The 19914-nt window shown below is 40.4% G+C and overlaps 2 protein-coding genes across 4 annotated transcripts in view; one reads left to right on the top strand and one right to left on the bottom strand.

Annotated features, from left to right (window-relative positions):
* The window catches only part of LOC112828856 (torsin-1A-interacting protein 2-like), a 40801-nt gene extending 22716 nt beyond the window's left edge, over positions 1-18085 (bottom strand). The window contains exon 1 of one of the 2 annotated variants that reach the window (XM_025878113.2): positions 17950-18085. The gene's annotated coding sequence lies outside the window, so the exon portion shown is untranslated. Of the gene's footprint in view, positions 1-12874; positions 12991-17949 lie in introns of those variants that run through there. The other variant, XM_025878114.2, reaches the window with a different exon arrangement.
* The window catches only part of TOR1AIP1 (torsin 1A interacting protein 1), a 39745-nt gene continuing 37048 nt past the window's right edge, over positions 17218-19914 (top strand). Inside the window, exons 1-2 of one of the 2 annotated variants that reach the window (XM_025878110.2) lie at positions 17218-18118; positions 19793-19870. In XM_025878110.2, the coding sequence (XP_025733895.1) occupies positions 17632-18118; positions 19793-19870 (565 nt within the window). In that variant the 5' untranslated portion in view covers positions 17218-17631. The remainder of the gene's footprint in view (positions 18119-19792; positions 19871-19914) is intronic. The other variant, XM_025878109.2, reaches the window with a different exon arrangement.

Below are 19914 nucleotides of genomic sequence, written 5' to 3'. Positions count from 1 at the left end.
AATGGGTACCATATATGGTATTCCTGTAATGTGTGGGATAACCTTAACAATGGTGACAGCTTTTCTATAACAGACTTTAATCCATCCAGGAAAATGCTTACAAAATCATCAGGAAATATTCTTAATAGCTAACTCTAGGAAGTTGGGAGGAAATCCTTTTGAAGGCTGAAAAAGAAACCAAGAGGGCATGTCTCATTACCCACATCTATCTTTATAGGTTTATGCACATTACAAATTTAAGAAAGCAAGTAAGGTATAGTCTTGAGCAACAGTCCCGAGCAATTCTTGGAAAACATTTAGAAATCAGTTGGAATTTGCAGATACTATCATTTTTATACTCCTTCACGACACTGAACATAACAAGTAAAAAAGGTGGGGTCCTAGGATGTATCAACAACTGCATAGCCACCTAGGGAGTGCTACATACCACAATACGACATATACCTTGCTTTTCTCCAGTGTTCTTTTTGTGAATTCTGAGGCTTGATCCTGTGAGAGCACGTAGAGACACTGGGGAAGGCGTGAGTGCTAAAACTGTATAAAGATTTGGCCTGAAAAGCAGAGGAGTGACAGCCTTAGTTGTGGTCAGACAAAACATTTTCCTTACAGACTGTCAACAGTAGCTGTGATTCTCAGATTTTAAAATGGCAAGTTTAAAAGGTAACCGAAGAGCCTCTGACAGTGCTACAACACAGGGCTCCTATTTTGATGAGAGCCCAGGATGAGGGTAGACAGGTCAGTGAAGGTACACTGAAGTATTTTCTTAGGTTAGGTAACAATGTACAGGTGTGGGCTACCAACTCAGCTCCTCAGGCAAAGTTAACAGATGGTATGGCAGGGTTCCTGACTCAATAACCTTTGTAGTGACAATACAGGGCATAACGGATTTCCCTGAGGGTCTACTGACAAGAGGCACCACAAACGTTTCAGTTGTTGAATTGGGAAATCTTGCATGTTTAGTACATGGAACAGACAATGAATAAAGCCCACACAACCATGGGGTTCAACATAAAAGTTAATAGTAAAGTTATATGGCAAGGATAACATTGAAAAGATAAAGAATTTTGGGTTTTTAGAGTGAAAAGGGGCTATGCAATTAAATCATAACAAGATACTATTTCATGGCAAAAATTAACAAGTTTGACAATTGGGGTTGTATATACTCTAGGCAAAACCACCCCACCACCCCCAGGATTCCACATCTCCATTGGCAGTGTCAGAGCCCTAAAGCTCCAAATACTCAGAATAAGTCCACCCTCCCCCAACCTTCATTTCTCCAATTTCAACAGTCAACAAAGCATTAGAGCTCCAAGTATTCCTGAATTAAGAGAACTTTAGTGTTCCTTATGTTTCAGACAAGAGAGCCCCTCCCCTGGTCCTCTAAATCACCATGGGCAAGAGTCAAAAGGGGACCGACCCCAAAGCACTAAGTGCTCAGAATAAGATTACTTATCCACCAACCTCCTCGCTCATTCCTTAGCCTTACCACTAATAAATGAGTAAAGAGGGCCTCCTGAAAATGCTCCCAGCACGATTCTCAAACTCCACTGCCCCCCTGCCCCACTCATAGCTTCACTACCATTAATGGCTTGAAAGAATCAGGACCGGCCAATCTCATCATACTTGTAGCTCTGTTTATGGTGACCACTAAACGAAGCCCAGGGCTTCCTGGTTGTACTTCATTGACTTAATCTCTAATCCCCATATGGATCCAACAGCAGCCAAGATAACATCCCCTTCTCCTTGCTTTATATTTTCCATTTTGATATATTAAATATTCTAGCTATTTGTTTCTATGAAAATATACACTCCTTGAGAACAAGGTTTTTTGTATTTACTGCTGTACATGCCCAATAAACATAAAAAGAACAAAAAAATAATTTGAATCCTTATACCATAGAAGCATAAATTAGTACAACCACTTTTGGAATTAATTTGGCATTACCTAGTAAAGCTGAAGATGTGCGTTTCCTACAACTCAGTAATTCCACTCTTAAGTATATACCCTAGAAAATTTGCAATTTGTGCTTAAACACATGAATGAAAATATTCACGGTAGTACTGCATGCAATAACAAAACAGCCAAAATGGCCATGAACAGTAAAATGGATAAATAAATCGAGGTACAGGCATACCTCGTTTTACTGCACTTTACTATGCTTCTCAGATACTGCATTTTTAGAAACTGAAGGTTTGTGGCAAACCTGCATCAAGCAAGTCTGTCGGCACCATTTTTCCAACAGCATTTGCTCACTTTGTGTCTCTACGTCATATTTTGGAAATTCTCACAATATTTCAAACTTTGCCATTATTAATTATATTTGCCATGGTAATCTATGATCAGTGATCTTTGATGTTATGACTGTTACTGTTTTAGGGTGTCCAAGACCATGCCCATATAAGACAGTGAACTTGATGAATGTTGTGTGTGTTCTGACTGCCCCACTGACTGGCTGTTCCTCCATCTCTCGGCCTCTCCTCGGGCCTCCCTATTCGGAGGCAAAACAATATTGAAATCAGGCGAATTAATAACCCCACAATGGTCCCTAAATATTCAAGTGAGGAAGGGCTGCACGCCTCTCACTTTAAATCAAAAGCTAGAAATGATTATGCTTAGTGCGAAAAGCATGTCCAAAGCTGACAGGCTGAAAACAAGGCCTCTTGCACCAAACAGCTTAGTTGTGAATGTGAAGGAAAAGTTCTTGAGGGAAATTAAAAATGCTGCTCCAGTGAACACACAAATGATAACAAAGTGAAACAGCCTTACTGCTGATATGGAGAAAGTTTAAATGGTCTGGAATGAAGATCAAACCAGCCACGACATTCCCTTAAGCCTAAGCCTAATCCAGAGCAAAATCCTCACTCTCTTGAATTCTATGCAGTCTGAGAGATGTGAGGAAGCAGCAGCAGAAGTTTGAAGCCAGCAGAGGTGGGTTCATGAGGTTAAAGAAAGAAGCTGTCTCCATAACATAACAGTGCAAGGTGAAGCAGCAAGTGTTGATGGAGAAGCTGCAGCAAGTTATCCGGAAGATCCAGCTAACTTCCTTAATGAAGGTGGTTACACTAACAGCAGATTTACAATAAAGCAGCCTTCTATTGGAAGAAGATGCCATCTGGGACTTTCAGAGCTAGAGAGGAGAAATCAATGCCTGGCTTCAAAGGACAGGCCGACTCTTGTTACTGCACACTGACCATTCCAAAAATCCTAGGGTCCTTAAGAATGATGCTAAATCTACTCTGCCTGTGCTCTCTAAATGGAAAAACCAACCCTGAATGACAGCACATCTGTTTACAACATGGTTTACTGAATATTTTAAGCCCACTGTTGAGACCTATTGCTCAAAAAGAGATTTCTTTCAAAATATTACTGCTCCTTGACAATGCATCTGGTTACCCAAGGGCTCTGAGGGAGATGTATAATGAGATTAATGTTGCTTTTGTGCCTGCTAACCCAATGCCCATTCTGCAGCCCACGAATCAAGGAGTAATTTAGACTTTTAAGTCTTATTATTTCAGAAATATGGCTATGACTGCCATAGAGAATGATTCCTCTGATGGATCTGGGCTAAGTAAATTGAAAACTTTCTGGAAATGATTCACCATTTTAGATGCTATTAAGAACATTCCTGAGGGTGCCTGGGTGGTTCAGTTCGTTAGGCGACTGCCTTCAGCTCAGGTAGGATCGAGTCCCGCATCTGGCTCCCTGCTCGGCGGGGAGTCTGCTTCTCCCTCTGACCCTACCCCCTCTTGTGCTCTCTTTCTCACTCTCTCTCTCAAATAAATAAAACTAAAAAAAAGAACATTCCTGATTCACGGGAAAAGGCCGAAATCAACATTAACAGGATTCTGGAAGAAACTGATTCCAATCTTTATAGATGACTGAGAGGTTTCAAGACTTCAGTGGAGCAAGTAACTGCCGATGTGGTGGAAATCGCCAAAGAACTAGAAATTAGGAGTCGAACCTGAAGATTTGAGTAAATTGCTATAATTTCATAATAAAACCTAAATGATGTGGAATTGGTTCTTATGGATGAGCAAAGAAAGTAGTTTCTTGAGATGGAATCTATTCCTGGTGAAAATGTTGTGAAGACTGTTGAAATGACAACAAAAAATGAGAGTATTATATAACTTTGTTGATAAAGCAGTGGCAGGGTTTAACAGGATTGACTCCAATTTTAAATGAAGTTCTACTGTGGGTAAAATGCTATCAAACAGGATCACATGCTACAGAGAAATCATTCAAGAAAGGAAGGCTCAATTGATGCAGCAAACTTCACCCTTGTCTTATTTTAGGAAATTGCCACAGCCATCCCAGCCATCAGCAGCCATCAACATCGAGCTAAGACCCTCTATCAGCAAAAAGATTATGACTCACTAAAAGCCCAAATAATGGTTAGCATTTTTTTTAGCAATAAGTTATTTTTTAATTAGGGTATATACATTTTTAAAAAATATAATGCTATTGCACGATTAATGCACTATAGTATAGTGTAAATATAGCTTTTATGCACTGGAAACCAAAAACTTGACTTGACTCCCTTTATTGAGATATTTGCTTTACTACAGTGGTGGGGAAAAACCTGTCATTATGGCTGTAAATGGAATATTGCACATACAGACACAGAAGAAACTCAAGAATATTAAGCTAAAAAAATAAAAAGTAGAACATCCCCTTCCACACACACACTTATACAGTCTCCATTTATGTAGAGCTTTAATATATTATTTAGGAATATTCAATAAAACTATAAAGAAAAGAAGGAAAAGCACAAGGATGATCATTACCTTTGATAGGAGAAGAAAGGGGATATGACTGGGGAAGGCATACAAACTATTTCAAAGATGGTAATTTTGGGAGGTGGGCTGATGGGGTAACTGGGTGATGGACATTTAGGAGGGCACACAATACAATGAGCACTAGGTGTTATATAAGACTGATGAATCACTAAACTCTACCTCTGAAACTAATAATACACTGTAAGTTAGTTAATTGAATTTAAATTTAAAAAATCTAAAAAAACAAAAATTTTTTTTAACTCAGTGGAGGTACAAGGTTCACTGTATCCTAAAGTCCTAACAGCTTACAAAATCTCTATTCAATATGTTATAATTTTAAAAAAGAGTAGAGTGGAAATAGCAATGGTCTAGAAAAAGAGGTTTAGCAAAACCAAAATTCCACATTGTGGCCAAGAGGAGGAGCAGCAGTTACTTTGCCCAGAGGGTGACTAGTATATGGAGGAAAAAAGAGACTACAGAAGATATAGATCGGGACGCCTGGGTGACTCAGTCGGGTAAGCGTCTGCCTTCGGCTCAGGTCATGATCCCGGGGTCCTGGGATGGAGCCCCGCATTGCGCTTCCTGCTCAGCGGGCAGCCTGCTTCTCCCTCTCCCACTCCCCCGGCTGTGCTCCCTCCCTCTCTCTCTCTCAAAATAAATAAATACAATCTTTTTTTTTTTTAAAAGAAGGATATAGATCTTTGTTTTTCTCATAAAATTGTAAGCAACTATCTCTTCATAGAAATCAAAGAAGCCTGGGGCACCTGGGTGGTTCAGTCGGTTAAGCATCTGCCTTTGGCTCAGGTCATGATCCCAGGGCCCTCGGATCGAGTCCCCCATCAGGCTCCCTGCTCCTCGGGGAGCCTCCTTCTCCCTCTGCCTCTGCCTGCTGTTCCCCCTGCTTGTGTATGCTTGTTCGCTCTCTCACTCTAATAAATAAAATCTTAAAAAAATAAAATAAGAGAAGCCTACCTAATGCTGGTATGGAAAAGGAAGTTTATCTAGGCATATTCCCATCAAGGCCTGCATCTGTGTACAAGGATTTTATTTCACATGGTGCCTTTGTGCTAAATTAGAAAAAGGAATCCTTCCTCCAAGTAAGCTGTAGCCCAGAGAACCTCACATGGCCAGGTATTCCACAGTAATCCTTTGTCTGTGAGATAATTATGCTTACTAACAGTAACTAACACCAAGTACCACTACCCGTTCTAAGCACTTTACATATATTAACTCATGCAATCCTTACAATAATCAATTTTATAGTTAAGGAAACAGAGAGGTTGAGCAACTTGCAAAGGTCACAGGTCACTGCAGAGAAATCAGTATCTGAATCCAGGCAGACTGGTTCCAGAGCCTGTACTCTTAAGCTACTAAAGATACCGCCTTTTTGAAACAACAGTTAAGCTTTAAAAAGCCCCTTCACAAGCTGTTCGCTACTCTTCAGTGGTGTGTATATACTGAGGTGGGGGTGGAAAAAATCACCTACCACAATTTTCCACAATCACAGAAAAAGATCTAAGATAGGTTTAGGCAGTCCTGAATCCCCTGAAATTACATTGAGATTTTTTATGTACAGTTGTGCTTTTTTCTGGAAAGAGAATACTTTTAGACTCCCCAAAACCATTAGGTTGTTAATGGTTCCTAATCATTTTACTACCAAATGTAATTTTTATCCCAGCACACCCCTCCTCAGATCTCATTTTGGAAGGATGTCTAAACAAACAGCGTTCTTGTAATAATTTCATTTTCTCGTTTTTATTAATCAGACGTCTGCCAATGTCAATCTGCCAATCAAAACTTCTAAGAAAGAAGATAATTATTGTTACTAGACCCGGTTTAGAAATTTTCAGTAAATTACAGATAAATATTCAAAATGCCTCTATCATAAAGTTGGAAAGATTTAGATATTCTGGATTTGTTTCTTTCCTCAAGTCGTAGTCAGCTTACATTAAAAGCAGTTGATTTATAGTAAATATATGATTACTGTTAGGCTTGTAGAAATGCTGAAAATACCTTGAGAACCACCATTTCCCTATTGATTATTAAACATAACTGTTTACGTTACTGAGGAAACCAACTATTTAGTTGGTAGTACCATTGAGCCACTGAGTAGTTGGCTCAATGCCAAGTACTTTGGATACATAAAGAAAAATCTTACAGGACTTCCAGATGTCCAGGGAATCCAGATTGGAAGCAATGCTTTGGGTAAAGGCTGAAGGCCTTCAGATAGATATTAAAAGACTGTATGCAGAGTTCCTAGGAAATTCTGGAAGGCCCACACAAAGAGGGAAGGTTTTCAAACCTTTTAACCTGCCAAGTGGGTAAAAACCAAAGTTTAAAGAGTTTCTCTACTGCACAAATGCTTTACAAAAGGTAACATAAATCAAGTTTTTTTATGTGTAAGAACTACAGTAAATTTAAGATTCTTCCTGAAACTTAGGAGAAAATTTAGAAAATAGCACTTTAACAGCAAAATGAAAATGCAACTAATCCACTGAAATTTGTATCTATTAATAATGGCAGTTTAATACATATTAAATAATTATCTTCTCTAAATATCCTAATTCTATTTCATTCTTTGCTATTTCCTGAATGGATGTTAGTAAGCAAGCTCAAAACCGCCTCTGACAAACAAAAATTCTCTTTTTTATGGTAGGATAATATAAGTCTCAGACTGAGTCAGGATTGGGGTGACTTCTCCAGGCAAACATATCCCTTAGAATTCAGCCTCTGCTAACTCCTCATATAATATATAAAATCAGAAGACAGATGCACAGAAAAAATATAAATGCTTTAAACTGTGAGTTCCCATTTTAATTATTTTCTTCCATGGAGTATTATATTCTAAGATTAACCAATAATCAAAAATATCTATTTTTTATACGAGACAATTTCTCTGATAAGTTTCACACACAAAGTCAAACCATTCACGTTTCATATTTTGTAAGTAGTTTGGAATTTATATGACAGGAAATTAAGGAGCATGGGGATAAACAGGAACCTTCTTTTTAAATTCACATAATCTAAGATAATTTTGTTAAAAATATATTATGAAAATAAACGCTCCTTAGAAAGTCTTCAGACTATTTTGTGAGGAACTATTTCTAATTCGGTAGTCTTGCAATCAGTTAGAGAAGACATATGGATAACAATCTTCAGCACAACTTACCACATACACTGTTCCCTCTTATGAAGAACACATGAGCCAAACAAAAAAAATGATCCTGAGTTAGGAAACAGCTGCTGAATGTTCCCCTCTCACTCCAGGAACAGACAGACAAAGCAGGTGTATGTGTGGACTGCTAGCATACCCTAAAAGGGAACAACTGCTTTAGACATTTATTCGTACACTTCAATTGACCTTGCTCTAATGGACCTAAAGTCATGGTTCAAAGTCTATCTACAGTTTCAATTTCGAACACCAGCAGTAAAACCTTTAAGATTAATACACAGCTATTTGTATCTGTATTTAAAACTAAGTTTCTAAGTCTTGCCCCCTCCTCTGCCTCATATTTATTGTCATAATATGCCAGTATTGGGGTTCCTGGGTGGCTCAGTCATTAAGTGTCTGCCTACGGCTCAGGTCATGGTCCCGGGGTCCTGGGATCGAGCCCCCGCAGCGGGAAGCCTGCTTCTCCCTCTCCCGCTCCCTCTGCTTGTGTTCCTTCTCTCGTTATGTCTCTGTCAAATAAGTAAAATCTTTAAAAAAAAAAAATAGTATGCCAGTATTATTTTCTCTCATAAATAAAATCTTAAAAAAAAAAGAAACATTGGTACAAATCAGTTAGCTAAACTACAGACTTCAAATTTCACCAGTTTCTCCATTAATGTCCTTTTTCTGTTCCAGATCCAATCTGGGATCTCATATTGCATTTAGTTGTTAATTCTCCTGAATCTCTAAACTGTTGACAGTCTCTTAGTCTTTACAGTTTCTTTTGTCTTTTGTGAACTTACTTAGTCTTTGTGACCTTGACACTTCTAAAAAAAATGGTCACTTATTTTGTACAATGATCAATTTGGGTTTGTATGTTTCCTCATGATCAGAAAGATAAACAGATTGCATTTTTGGCAAGAGTAACACCACAGAAATGATGTTGCATCCTTCTAACTGCATATAACTGAGTTCATGATGTCCATGTCCTACTACAGGTCATGTTAACTTCAGTCACTGGGTTAATACAGTATCTCCACTGCCAAGTTACTATTTTTGCTTTGCAACTAACAATTATCTTAGGAGAGATATTTTCAAACCATGTAAATATCCTGATTTTCCTCAAATTTCTATCCGCTAGCATTACAGGTGGATTTTGTCTGCAATAATTACTACAGTGCTGTGTGTCTGATGATTTTCTACTTCCTGCTTTTCATTCATTCACCAGACTTCTTCAGTAAGAGTTGTCCCTTCTTCCATTTGTTTATTCGACTATATCCATTCAACATGGATACTTACTTTGTTCCATGCCTTAATATCCAATACTACCATTACTCATCTTGTTGCTCAAATTGTTCCAACTTTGGCCATTAGAAGCTCCTTCAAATTGGTTCCTGTGTCCTTTCAACAAGCCCCTAAACTTTTTTGAGCATTTCATTCATTTCAAGCACTACAGATGTTCCAGGCTCCCTGCTTCAGCTCTGGAGTCAACTATGTTTCAAAAAATATCCTCAGTCCTTTTAGCAAAGGACAGTGCTTTACCAAAGTTTCACTGTCAAACTAACAATCTAGAGAGCCACTGCTAATATCTGTCTTCTTACTACACTCATTAGCCGGAAATTATTAGCATCATCTTGGAGCATATTAGAGATGCAAATTCTTGGGCCCGATCCCAGACCTCCTTTAACCAGAATCTTTTGAGAGGCTGGCGCAGGCTATGTTTTAAGAGATTTGTCAAATCCCTCAGTGATATGAGGAATTCTTAATCTCAGGAAACAAACTGAGGGTTGCTGGAGTGGTGGGGGGTGGGAGGGATGGGGTGGCTGCGTGATAGACACTGGGGAGGGTATGTGGTATGGTGAGCACTCTGAAGTGTGCAAGACTGATGAATCACAGATCTGTACCTCTGAAACAAATAATGCAATATATGTTAAGGAAAAAAAAAGAAGATAGCAAGAGGGGAAGAATGAAGGGAGGGAAATCGGAGGGGGAGATGAACCATGAGAGATGATGGACTGTGAAAAACAAACTGAGGGTTCTAGAGGGGAGGGGGGTGGGGGATGGGTTAGCCTAGTGATGGGTATTAAAGAGGGCACGTTCTGCGTGGAGCACAGGGCGTTATGCACAAACAATGAATCATGGAACACCACATCAAAAACTAATGATGTAATGTATGGTGATCAACAATAAAAAAAAAAGATTTGTCAAATGATTTTAAGGCTTCACTATAAAGTTTGAGAAACACTGCTTTGAAGAAGTTTTCCTTCACTGTAGACCCTATGTTTAATAAAAAAAGAAAACTTACTCTAATAACTCATCTTGTATATAATCAATCATACTTTCACTGACACAACTAATAAAACTATAGGTGAACACCTCATCTGTTCAAAGAGTCAGTACTTCCCTATTCTTACTATTTTCCTATAAAAATTTTTTGAAGTGGTTACAGTAGTTACAGATACTGTTATACTTTTATACAAAAAAGTTGTAAGTCAGCTTCCAGGATCAATTCCTGCCTACATATATGACCTAACAACCATACGCTGAAGCTGCAAAGATAAATCTCTTGCAGCACTGTCCTCTGAAGTCAGACTACCTGGGCCTGAGCAGTTGTTGGTGAAATCATCTCTATGCCTTCATTTTCTTTACCACAAAAAGGAATAACACTACCTAGATAAGAGGCATTGTGAGGGTTAAAGAGATAATATGCTACATTTGCCACTATGAGGGCACAAAAGAAGCCCTCAAAAACTATTATTATTTGAATTACTAAATAACAGTGCCACTAGAGGTTTTATTTTTTGGAATGGGGAGAGCAAGTGGAAACTGTGCTAAAGGAAAGTTCTGCTGTTTCTTCACTAATAGATCAGAATAAAGGCAGACCCAGACAACTCTATTTATATAGTTAAAACAAAACTCTCAGAAATTAAAAAACCAATCTTTTAAATTTTTTACTTTTTGCAAAAAGGTTATTACATTTACATTATGTATACCTATAGTCAAGGGCTAAATGAGTATATTTAAAAAAAATTTGATCTGTTGAAATTATAGGTGAATTTTCTTCCTTTCTATTTTGATTATCAAAATCATGGACCAACTTCTTTAGTATTAGCAAAGAGGAAAGTCGCCCAATTAGTATTAACAGTTCCCATCTACTGAGTCCTTAAACTGTCCTATTTAATACTCCAAATAACCCTGTGACTCTCCACTTTGCAGATGAGAAAAGGAGCTCAGCGCAATACAGCAAACTGCCCAAGTCACAGAGTGACAGAACAGGAATTCAAACTCAGCTCTGACTCCAAACTCTATACTCATGACCAATGTTGAGGTCATCACCTTTATTCACAAAAAGCTTGATTTGCTGTGTAAAACTTAAAGTATGTTCACTATGTGGACTTACGTCTTCTGGGACACAATAGTAGCCATAAGATGTTGAATACTAACAAAATTTTAACACAATTTTTTTTTTTAAGATTTTATTTATTTATTTGACAGAGAGAGAGACAGCGAGAAGAGGGAACACAAGCAGGGGGAGTGGGAGAGGGAGAAGCAGGCTCCCCGCTGAGCAGGGAGTCCGATGTGGGGCTCAATCCCAGGACCCTGGGATCATGACCTGAGCCGAAGGCTGACCCTCAACAATTGAGCCACCCAGGCGCCCCTTAACACAATTAAATTCCATATACAAAATGAGAAACAGAAAGCAGGTAAGGCTTCTCTGAACAAACTTCCCTTCAGGAAATTTAAGTGGCACTTCAGAGAAACGTGGATTTCCATGGTATACAGTTTAAAATAACTTCTTGGGCAAAAACAAATTACATACAAGACACAATACATTATTAAAATACCCCCAAATCCTCAAATATTATTAGCTAAATTTGTAAGTTACTCGACTCTCGGGCCAGTATTTTCTCTATGCTGGTAAGGAAGATAAATGAAACAGAGCTTAAGTGAGTCACTCATCGTTATGTGATGAACAAGCAGTAAAAGTGGTAATCAAGCTGTGGACTCTGCTTCAACATAATAAAAATTACTGAGGAGAGGATCTCACTTAAAGTTTCCATAGCAAATGTCAGTTTTCAAACCGCTGTAATCCACACAGGCACTTTCAAGAACATTCTTAGTTCTTGTACCATGAAGTTCCTTTTTTCATTAAATGATTTTCCACTGGCCATGTATAGGCTAATCATGTGCTTTAAAAAATGAAACTGATACATATGGATAGATTCCATGGCCCTAATTCTTTTCCCCACCCCCCCCAAAGCCCCAATTCATAAAAAAAAAAAGAGACTAGTAAAGGATTTCTCATACAGATCCAAAATAAAATGTTCTAAAACCTAGAGACAGGTAAAACTGAAACAAAAGCAATATGTAAAATTAGATTAAGAAAACTCCTGTACCTATGTACAAAGTCTAACAAGCACTACTGATAGAGTACTATACACTTTCTTGAAGGAAAAAGGGGTAAACTTTCACAACGGGTATGAAATGCAACTGAGAATATATATAGAATAAGTAAACAAAGTAATAATTGTAGGGTCTTACCAAAACTTCAAACTTAGCCCTTTTTAGCACCATTAAGGCTAAAAAAGGTGGAGGGAGAGTACTATTTTATAAGGATAAAGACGAATAACGAGATCCTGTTAGGCACGCAGGTAAAGGGAGTAATCGCCACCTGCACTAGCCAATTTCCCGTTTGTATTTTGAGCTTCTTGTCTCGAAGTCCAAACCAAACATTTATTCCCACCTTAATCTGTTTAATGTTTATAGGATTTGATTTCTCTTCTTCTACTCCAAAACAAAAATATGCCCCCAAACTGCTCCGTTTAAGGTTTTTTGCGGTAGGGAGGTGGGGGTGGGGAGGAATCATTTTGGAAAAATCTTTCCAAAGAAGATATCTGAGAAAATATTAGCACATGGAAAAGTTGTATATACATTTTATCTACTTACAAATTCTAGCAGGGTCTTAAACCGTCAACTGTCAACGTCAGGGAAGCCCTTCCGGTGTTCTTTCTGCTCCACGACGCGGGCTGCACCCCTCCTCGGACGCAGCCGAGCAGAATGTCGTCCCAGTCCCTGTCCACGTGATACGACCTCCGTGGGGAGGGGAGGAGCCCGCGGAATGCTGGGACTGGTAGTCGGCCCACCCCCTCTTCCTTCCTAGTGCGCACCCCCCTCCCTCTACTCCCCATCCAGAGCCCGGGCGGGGGGCGTGGTGAGTACGCGCAACAGAACCGCCGGCGTCCAGTGCCCCTGCAGATCCACAGGAAGGCACGCACTTTTGCAAGACAACCATCAACTCTAGCACTTACAAATTTACAGGCTGGAACAACCCGTGGAACCAACTCAGTGAGGGGCACTACCCAGTAATAGCAAACACCAGTCAGACGTGACTTGGAACTCAGCCTCTACTTTTACTAGGTGTGTCCCCCCAAACGAGTTGCTTAATCCAAACCTCAGTTTGCTCGCGTCAAATGGGAACAAGGCTCTTACATACCTCATAAGGTTATTGTGAGTAAACGTGCTGATTAATGAAGGTAAGGGTATCTGCTAAACGATAGTAGTAAATGATGAATAAAAAATAGCTCTTATTTTGATTAATTCTATAAATGTGAAGATTGAGAAAGGGCAAGGAATTTACCCTAGAACACATGATCGGTCATGGGCAATGAAGTCAGTCTAAAATTCCTGTTCCTGACCAACACCAACACAAAACAACACAGAAGAAATCCCTCTTAAAGCTCACTTTTCCTTTCCTCATTTTTTCCATAACATTTCTGACCAATACACTATTTTACTTACTTTGATTTTATCTGACTCCCATAGAATGTAAATTCCAAGGCAAGGAGGGTTGTATTTTGGTTGTATTCTTTCACTGCTATATCCTCAGCACATAGAACAGGGTTTGTCTAGTACATAGCAGAAGCTCAAATATTTATTTGATTCTTCATGTAGTGGTGATTTTTGGTGCCTTCATCTTCTCATTCTTTCTGCAGAAATCACAGAATTTGGGAACACTCCTAGATGCTGCTTAATAATTGACTGCAATTTCTAATTCAACAAAGAATAAGTGGAAGAATATATCCCATTCACTTTGTCGAATTTAACTTTTTAAAATTTCAGTATAACATTTCTAGCTAGACACTTTCATTTGTATTAACAGTCTTTGAAATATTTTTCCTATCACTTGTGAGAATGGGGAATAAATGGAGTTAGCTACTATTTCTTTACTTTCTCTTAATATTTTAATTATCTTTAACTTATTAATAACAACGTTGCCTTTCTACTAAGATATAAAGTTCTTTCCCTACCTGACCAGAAATGTGAGTATGCACAAAGAATTGATAGATGCTTTCTAAGTAAATAAATGGATTTGTGCTTACCCTAAACAAACTCATGTACAAAAATTACTTTATTTTAAAATAAAATGTTTCCTTTAGAATAGCTGCTTTAGAAATCCACTGTCAACAACACTAGATTTCTAGACCTAGGGATAACAGCTAGGTATATAAATTGATGCCAGTTATTTAATCTGAATTATAATTTTTTGTGTATATCTTTCCCCTAATAAATGGCAAATTCCCTAAGGGTAAAGAATACACATTAATTTAATCCATACATTTATCAAACATCTATGCTGTGGCAACACAGATGTTTGATAAATATGTGAATTAAATTCCTTGTTATAATCATTTCTTCTCTTACCTGTCTTCTCTTGTGATCCACTGAATTCCTCTATATATTTCAAATTCCCGAGGTAACTGTCTAACATCCAGAGCTCATGCCCCTTCTTGGTATTGGTGACCCAGCAAGTCCCTTCTACTATTGGCTATGAATCTACTGCCTCTAATGTCACCTCTTTTGGGCCACCCTTGTAGTTTGGAAAACATCTACAGCAGAAAATCTGGTTTGACAAGAGTTTAGCTTTACCTCACAGTTAGTAACAAAAGTTGTTATTTGTAAAGTTGCTAGGTGTGGGAGACATGTATATACACAAGAATATGTATTCTTATTACCTAAAGAGGGAAAATCCTAAGCAAACACATGTGTTAACGTTAAAGTTACCATGCGCCTCTGATTTTAAGATTCCTGAATTTTTTGGAAAGCCAAAGCCATTAGTTTCTTTCCTAAGCCTTTAGCCAAAGCCATTAGTTTCTTTCCTAAGCCTTTACAAGGATTTTGTATAACACAGTACTGATTATTCAGTAACATGAAGATCATCTTCTCTGATTGTTCAGTAATATATAGAACCTCTTGTCCTTTCTTTTTTTAATATGTCCCCAAACCTAAGTTTAAAAGTCTGTGTCCAAGTTTCTACATAGGAACTGTACTGGTGGGGCACGTGGGCGGTTCAGTCATTAAGCATCTGCCTTCGGCTCAGGTCATGATCCCAGAGTCCTGGGATCGAGCCCCGCATCGGGCTCCCTGCTCGGTGGGAAGCCTGCTTCTCCCTCTCCCGCTCCCCCTGCTTGTGTTCCCTCTCTCATCATGTCTCTCTCTGTCAAATAAATAAATAAATCTTAAAAAAAAAATAAACTGTACTGGTAAATGTTTTAAAGAGGTATTTAAATATGCATTAATGTTCATAATACGAACTTTGTATATTAATACTATAGTTTTATATTCTGTAATAATTACACTATGAAACTTCTATTATGTTAATAATGAGCAATATAATAGGCACCTTATAGAGAAATCATTACTTAAATAAAATCAAAGCCTGGTATTACCAAGTATCAATCTTTTCAGTATTTTATCAGAGAAGAATTAAGTCCCACAAATTTTCCAAACACTGTATCATTTAACCCGAGCTGGCAAAGGAGAATACGCTTTTAATTTTCCCTTAAAATGAAAGATTAAAAAATTAGTAGCATCTCCTTTGTCACTCTTCCTCCAGTTTCTCTGGCTATGTTGTATATTATAAACAAAACTAAGCTCCTGACAGGCTAAAATCTGGGTGACTCTAAAGCATGTAATTGTGTCTGCGGCCAAATTTATGAACTATTAGTGAAAACAATACACCTGAAGATTTCATTAAGTTGAAATTTTTGTCCAGTTTAAGCAAATGAGTCGCTGAAAAACATTCTAAGGTGATTTAAAATACCTGAAATAAACATCTTCAGAGTTTTCAGAATCATTCATTGTAATTGGTTCCCAAAATTACAATTTCTTAAATCTACTGACTAAATTCAATTCTAGAAAGCCCTTCAAGAAGACAAGCGTGGGGGCGCCTGGGTGGCTCAGTCCTTAAAGCGTCTGCCATGGGCTCAAGTCATGATCCCAGACTGCTGGGATCAAGCCCCATATAGGGCTCCCTGCTCAGCGGGAAGCCTGCTTCTCCCTCTCCCACTCCCCCCTGCTTGTGTTCCCTCTCTCGCTGTGTTTGTCAAATAAATAAAATCTTAAAAAAAAAAAAGTGTGTATGTTTGAGGTAAATATTAATCTTTCTCCCAAATATTAACCTTCTCCATGTTTAATCTGGCTAAATAACTGCAATTAACCACATCTGTAAATATGGTATAGAGAGGTGAAACAAATAGCTCTTACCCTATTTTCTTTTGTTTTTTTGAAGATTTTATTTATTTATTCATGAGACAGGGGGGAAGGGCAGAGAGAGAGAAGCAGGCTTCCCAAGGAGCAGGGAGCCCGATGCGGAACAAACTCGATTCCAGGACCGTGGGGTCATGACCTGAGCCGAAGGCCAATGCTTAACCATCTGAGCCACCCAGGCGCCCTACCATGTTTTCTTATTCGGTAAATTAAAGGCAGGAAACCCTAAGTAAAATTTAGTAGATCAAATCATACCCAAAATCAAAATAATGGATCACAAGTTAAAATTACATTGTTCTTATTTAATCAAAGTATTCGCTTATTTCTCAAAGTCCGTAACACAGCCCTAATAAGGTTTCTGAACAGTGCTACTGGAATAGAGTTTTTATACGAAAGCCAGGAATAAGACTGCATAAATTCTGCAAATGTAAATCCACCCGTGTGTGTCTGTAGATACGATTTTGCACTCTCAACCGGCGATTTAAAAACTAAAACTGGCTGCCTTCATAAGGGGCTTAAAACTAAAAATTTTTCCAAGAAAAGATGGCACTTGCAGAAGTATCTTTAAACCATCACTCCTACTAGAAACACTTAGAAAGGCATGGCTAAGCTAGCAGTCGGTCAAAAAGGTTCCAGGAAAAGTGCGCAACAGCCTGGGGGCGAGGACAGAAACTTCTCCACCCAACTTTGGCTCGGCCTTTTCAAGAGCCTCGGAACCGGGGGCCAGGACCGGCGTCTCCTGCGTGCGGGCAACAGTTGCCACGAGCAGCTGGGTTTAGAAAAGGCAGTCTGCCTAGCCAGTTGTCCCTTCTCCGTCGTCCCCTCCCTCCCTCCTTCCCCCAAGGCCAAGGACAGCGACGTCGTCCTCCCTCTTCTCCTCCTCTTTGGTGCCTTCAGCCAAGAGGCGGGAGTGACCCGCAACAGCTGACCCGGCAGAGGCACTGCCTCTCCCACAGCCCTCAGGACACACCATGGGCCCAGAGGCCGGTTTGCAGCACAGCAGCGACGACGCAGGCGGTGGCCCCGGCGACTCTCAACTACCTCCCTGACCGTCACGACCACCGCCCAATACCCCGAAGAGTCGTCGCCACCAACGGCAGGAGAATCTAAGGACCCCAAAACCACCCTCGCGATCGACTCAAGCTACGTCAACAACTATGGCGGGGGACGGGCGGCGGGCGGAGCCGGGGAGGGAAGGATGGGGGATGTACGTCACACCCCGGGCCCCCCTACGGGAGGGAAAGCTCCGGCTCGCCCCTCAAAATGGCGGCGGCAGTGACGCGCCTGCGTACGGAACTCCTTCGCCGTCGCGTCACGGCCGGCGGGAAGTGAGGTTCTCAGAAAAGCCGCCAGAAGTGTACGGCGACTTCGAGCCCCGAGTGGCCAAAGAAAAGTCCCCGGCGAGAAGACGAGTCCCGCTAGAAGAGTTCCGGCCTGATTCTGCGAAAGAGGAAGTGAGAGAAAGCGCCTACTACCTTCGGTCTCGGCAGCGGAGGCAGCCGCGACTCCAGGGAGCCGAGGAGATGAACACACGAAGGACTACCCGCCTGCAGCAGCAGCAACAGCAGCAGTCACACCAGTCCCTGCACCACCCGTCTCCGGTTACGACCAGGAGAGGGTTACGGGACTCTCATTCCTCTGAAGGTGAGGCCGCCGGAGGTAACAGTCTCAGCCGTGAGCCGGGAAACGAGCGCAGCGCGCGGGCGCAAGCGGAGTGTGTGCGCGTGCCGGGCGGGCGTGCGTCCCCGCGCAGCTCATCCCCGCCCAGCTCATCCCCGCCCGGGCTCGGGTGGCTCGGCGGCGCGGATGGACTGGCGCCCCCACGCGGGGTCCGCCTCAGCCCGAGGCGGGAGGGCTGGAAAGGCGGTCGGGCGGAGCGACCTGAGCGGGGTGCTCTGCGCATCCCTGGGCATCGACCTCAGGGGCTCCGAATTGCCACTTTCTCAGGCCTTCACGGGGAGGGGGGTGGCGAGTTGGGTGCTGGCGGGACAGGGAAACACTTCAGGCTCGGTTTCATTTCGGTTCCCTCTGTCCTGCGGATGTTGCTACCAAAGCCACTTCCATTTCCTCTAACTCTCAGAGGCCAGAAGCCCCCGGCTGAGAGTTACGGTTCCGATGTAACCTTCCAGTCCTTTTCCATAGCCACCCTTGTCGGGGGGAGAGGGAGGGGAAATTTGGTGAGTGGGCGTTTCGAGAGAGAGCTTCGTTGGTGAGTTGACTGGAGACCCCACCCAAATACACTGAGGTGGGGTAAGGCAGGTATCCTGAGCTTGAGGATCCCTAATGCCTGATACACTTGAGCTCTGTCTCAAGTATGGTGGACTCTGTAAAACTTCGCCACGTTCGGGGCCCTCGATGTGATCTCATTGGTTAAGTAGCTCGACAAAACGAGATTTTTAATTAGTTTTCCACTAAATGGGTCCGAGAGGATACTGGCAAGGCGAGTGTATAGTTTTAGGTAGGTCACAGGTGAAGCAACTCCCTTAAGCCATCCTCTCCCACCCTCCTCCTTCTCCCCCAGCTAACACTGAGTCACAGGTGAAGTTTCGTGTTAGCCCCACGTAAGGCACCTGTGAGCTAAAAATCCGGGGGTTTTAATCACAATGGGATTACATAGTTAATGGTAGCCCATTGATAGATATGGAGAGGTGGATTTTCAGCTCAGAGCAGAGTTAATAAGCAACGCTTGTACCTAACACATGAAGTGCTGACACATTTGAAGATGAGTTGATTTTGAAAACTTTATGTTAAAGGGATGTAAGTTGCTATTGGGTGTAGCTACTCAAGAGAGTTTAGCCCACTTAGTTTTATCTCTCTTTTAAGATTAGAAGCTTCCTGAAGACAAAGATCCCATCATCTTTGAAGTTAGGTTAACTTTATCTCCTTCTATATCTGAAGACCTCTTTGCACATGGTAGGCAATAAATAGGTTACATTATATTGACTCTGCCACAGAGCCTAGTGCAGTTATATATGCTAACTTTTTTTTAATACATAAAAGGTTTATTTCTGTTTTAATAAATCTATAAGGTTCTAAACATTTTTCACACTTCTCCATTCTTCCACATCATTTCTGAAACTGTGGCCCATCTTTTAAATTTCTAAAGTAATATACTCATTGTAAACCATCCAAAGTGAGTTTATTTTTTATATAGCCTTGAGAAGTTATACCCAAATTCCTAAATTTTGGTAGATCTAATTACACATTTCTAAAGAAATGAATTACTTGCATTTCTGCTTATATATTGCTGTTAAAGTGCATAATCTGTACCCACGTCATATATTCTGAATTTTGACAAAAGTCATGTCTGTTCTTTAGAGGACGAACCATCTTCACAAACTGTTTTAAGCCAAACAGTCCCAAAGAAAACTATCCAGAGAACACAAGAAACTCCAGGTAAGAAAAGTGATTTTGTTTTTTGCCTTATCTGCCAACTTTTT

This window comes from Callorhinus ursinus, unplaced genomic scaffold, assembly GCF_003265705.2.
Source record: "Callorhinus ursinus isolate GAN/ISIS: 27379988/994484 unplaced genomic scaffold, GSC_fseal_2.0 scaffold13, whole genome shotgun sequence".
NCBI classification, from domain to species: Eukaryota; Metazoa; Chordata; class Mammalia; order Carnivora; family Otariidae; genus Callorhinus; species Callorhinus ursinus.
Note: the sequence above shows the minus strand (reverse complement) of the source record. Positions and strands in the feature narration are given on the sequence as shown.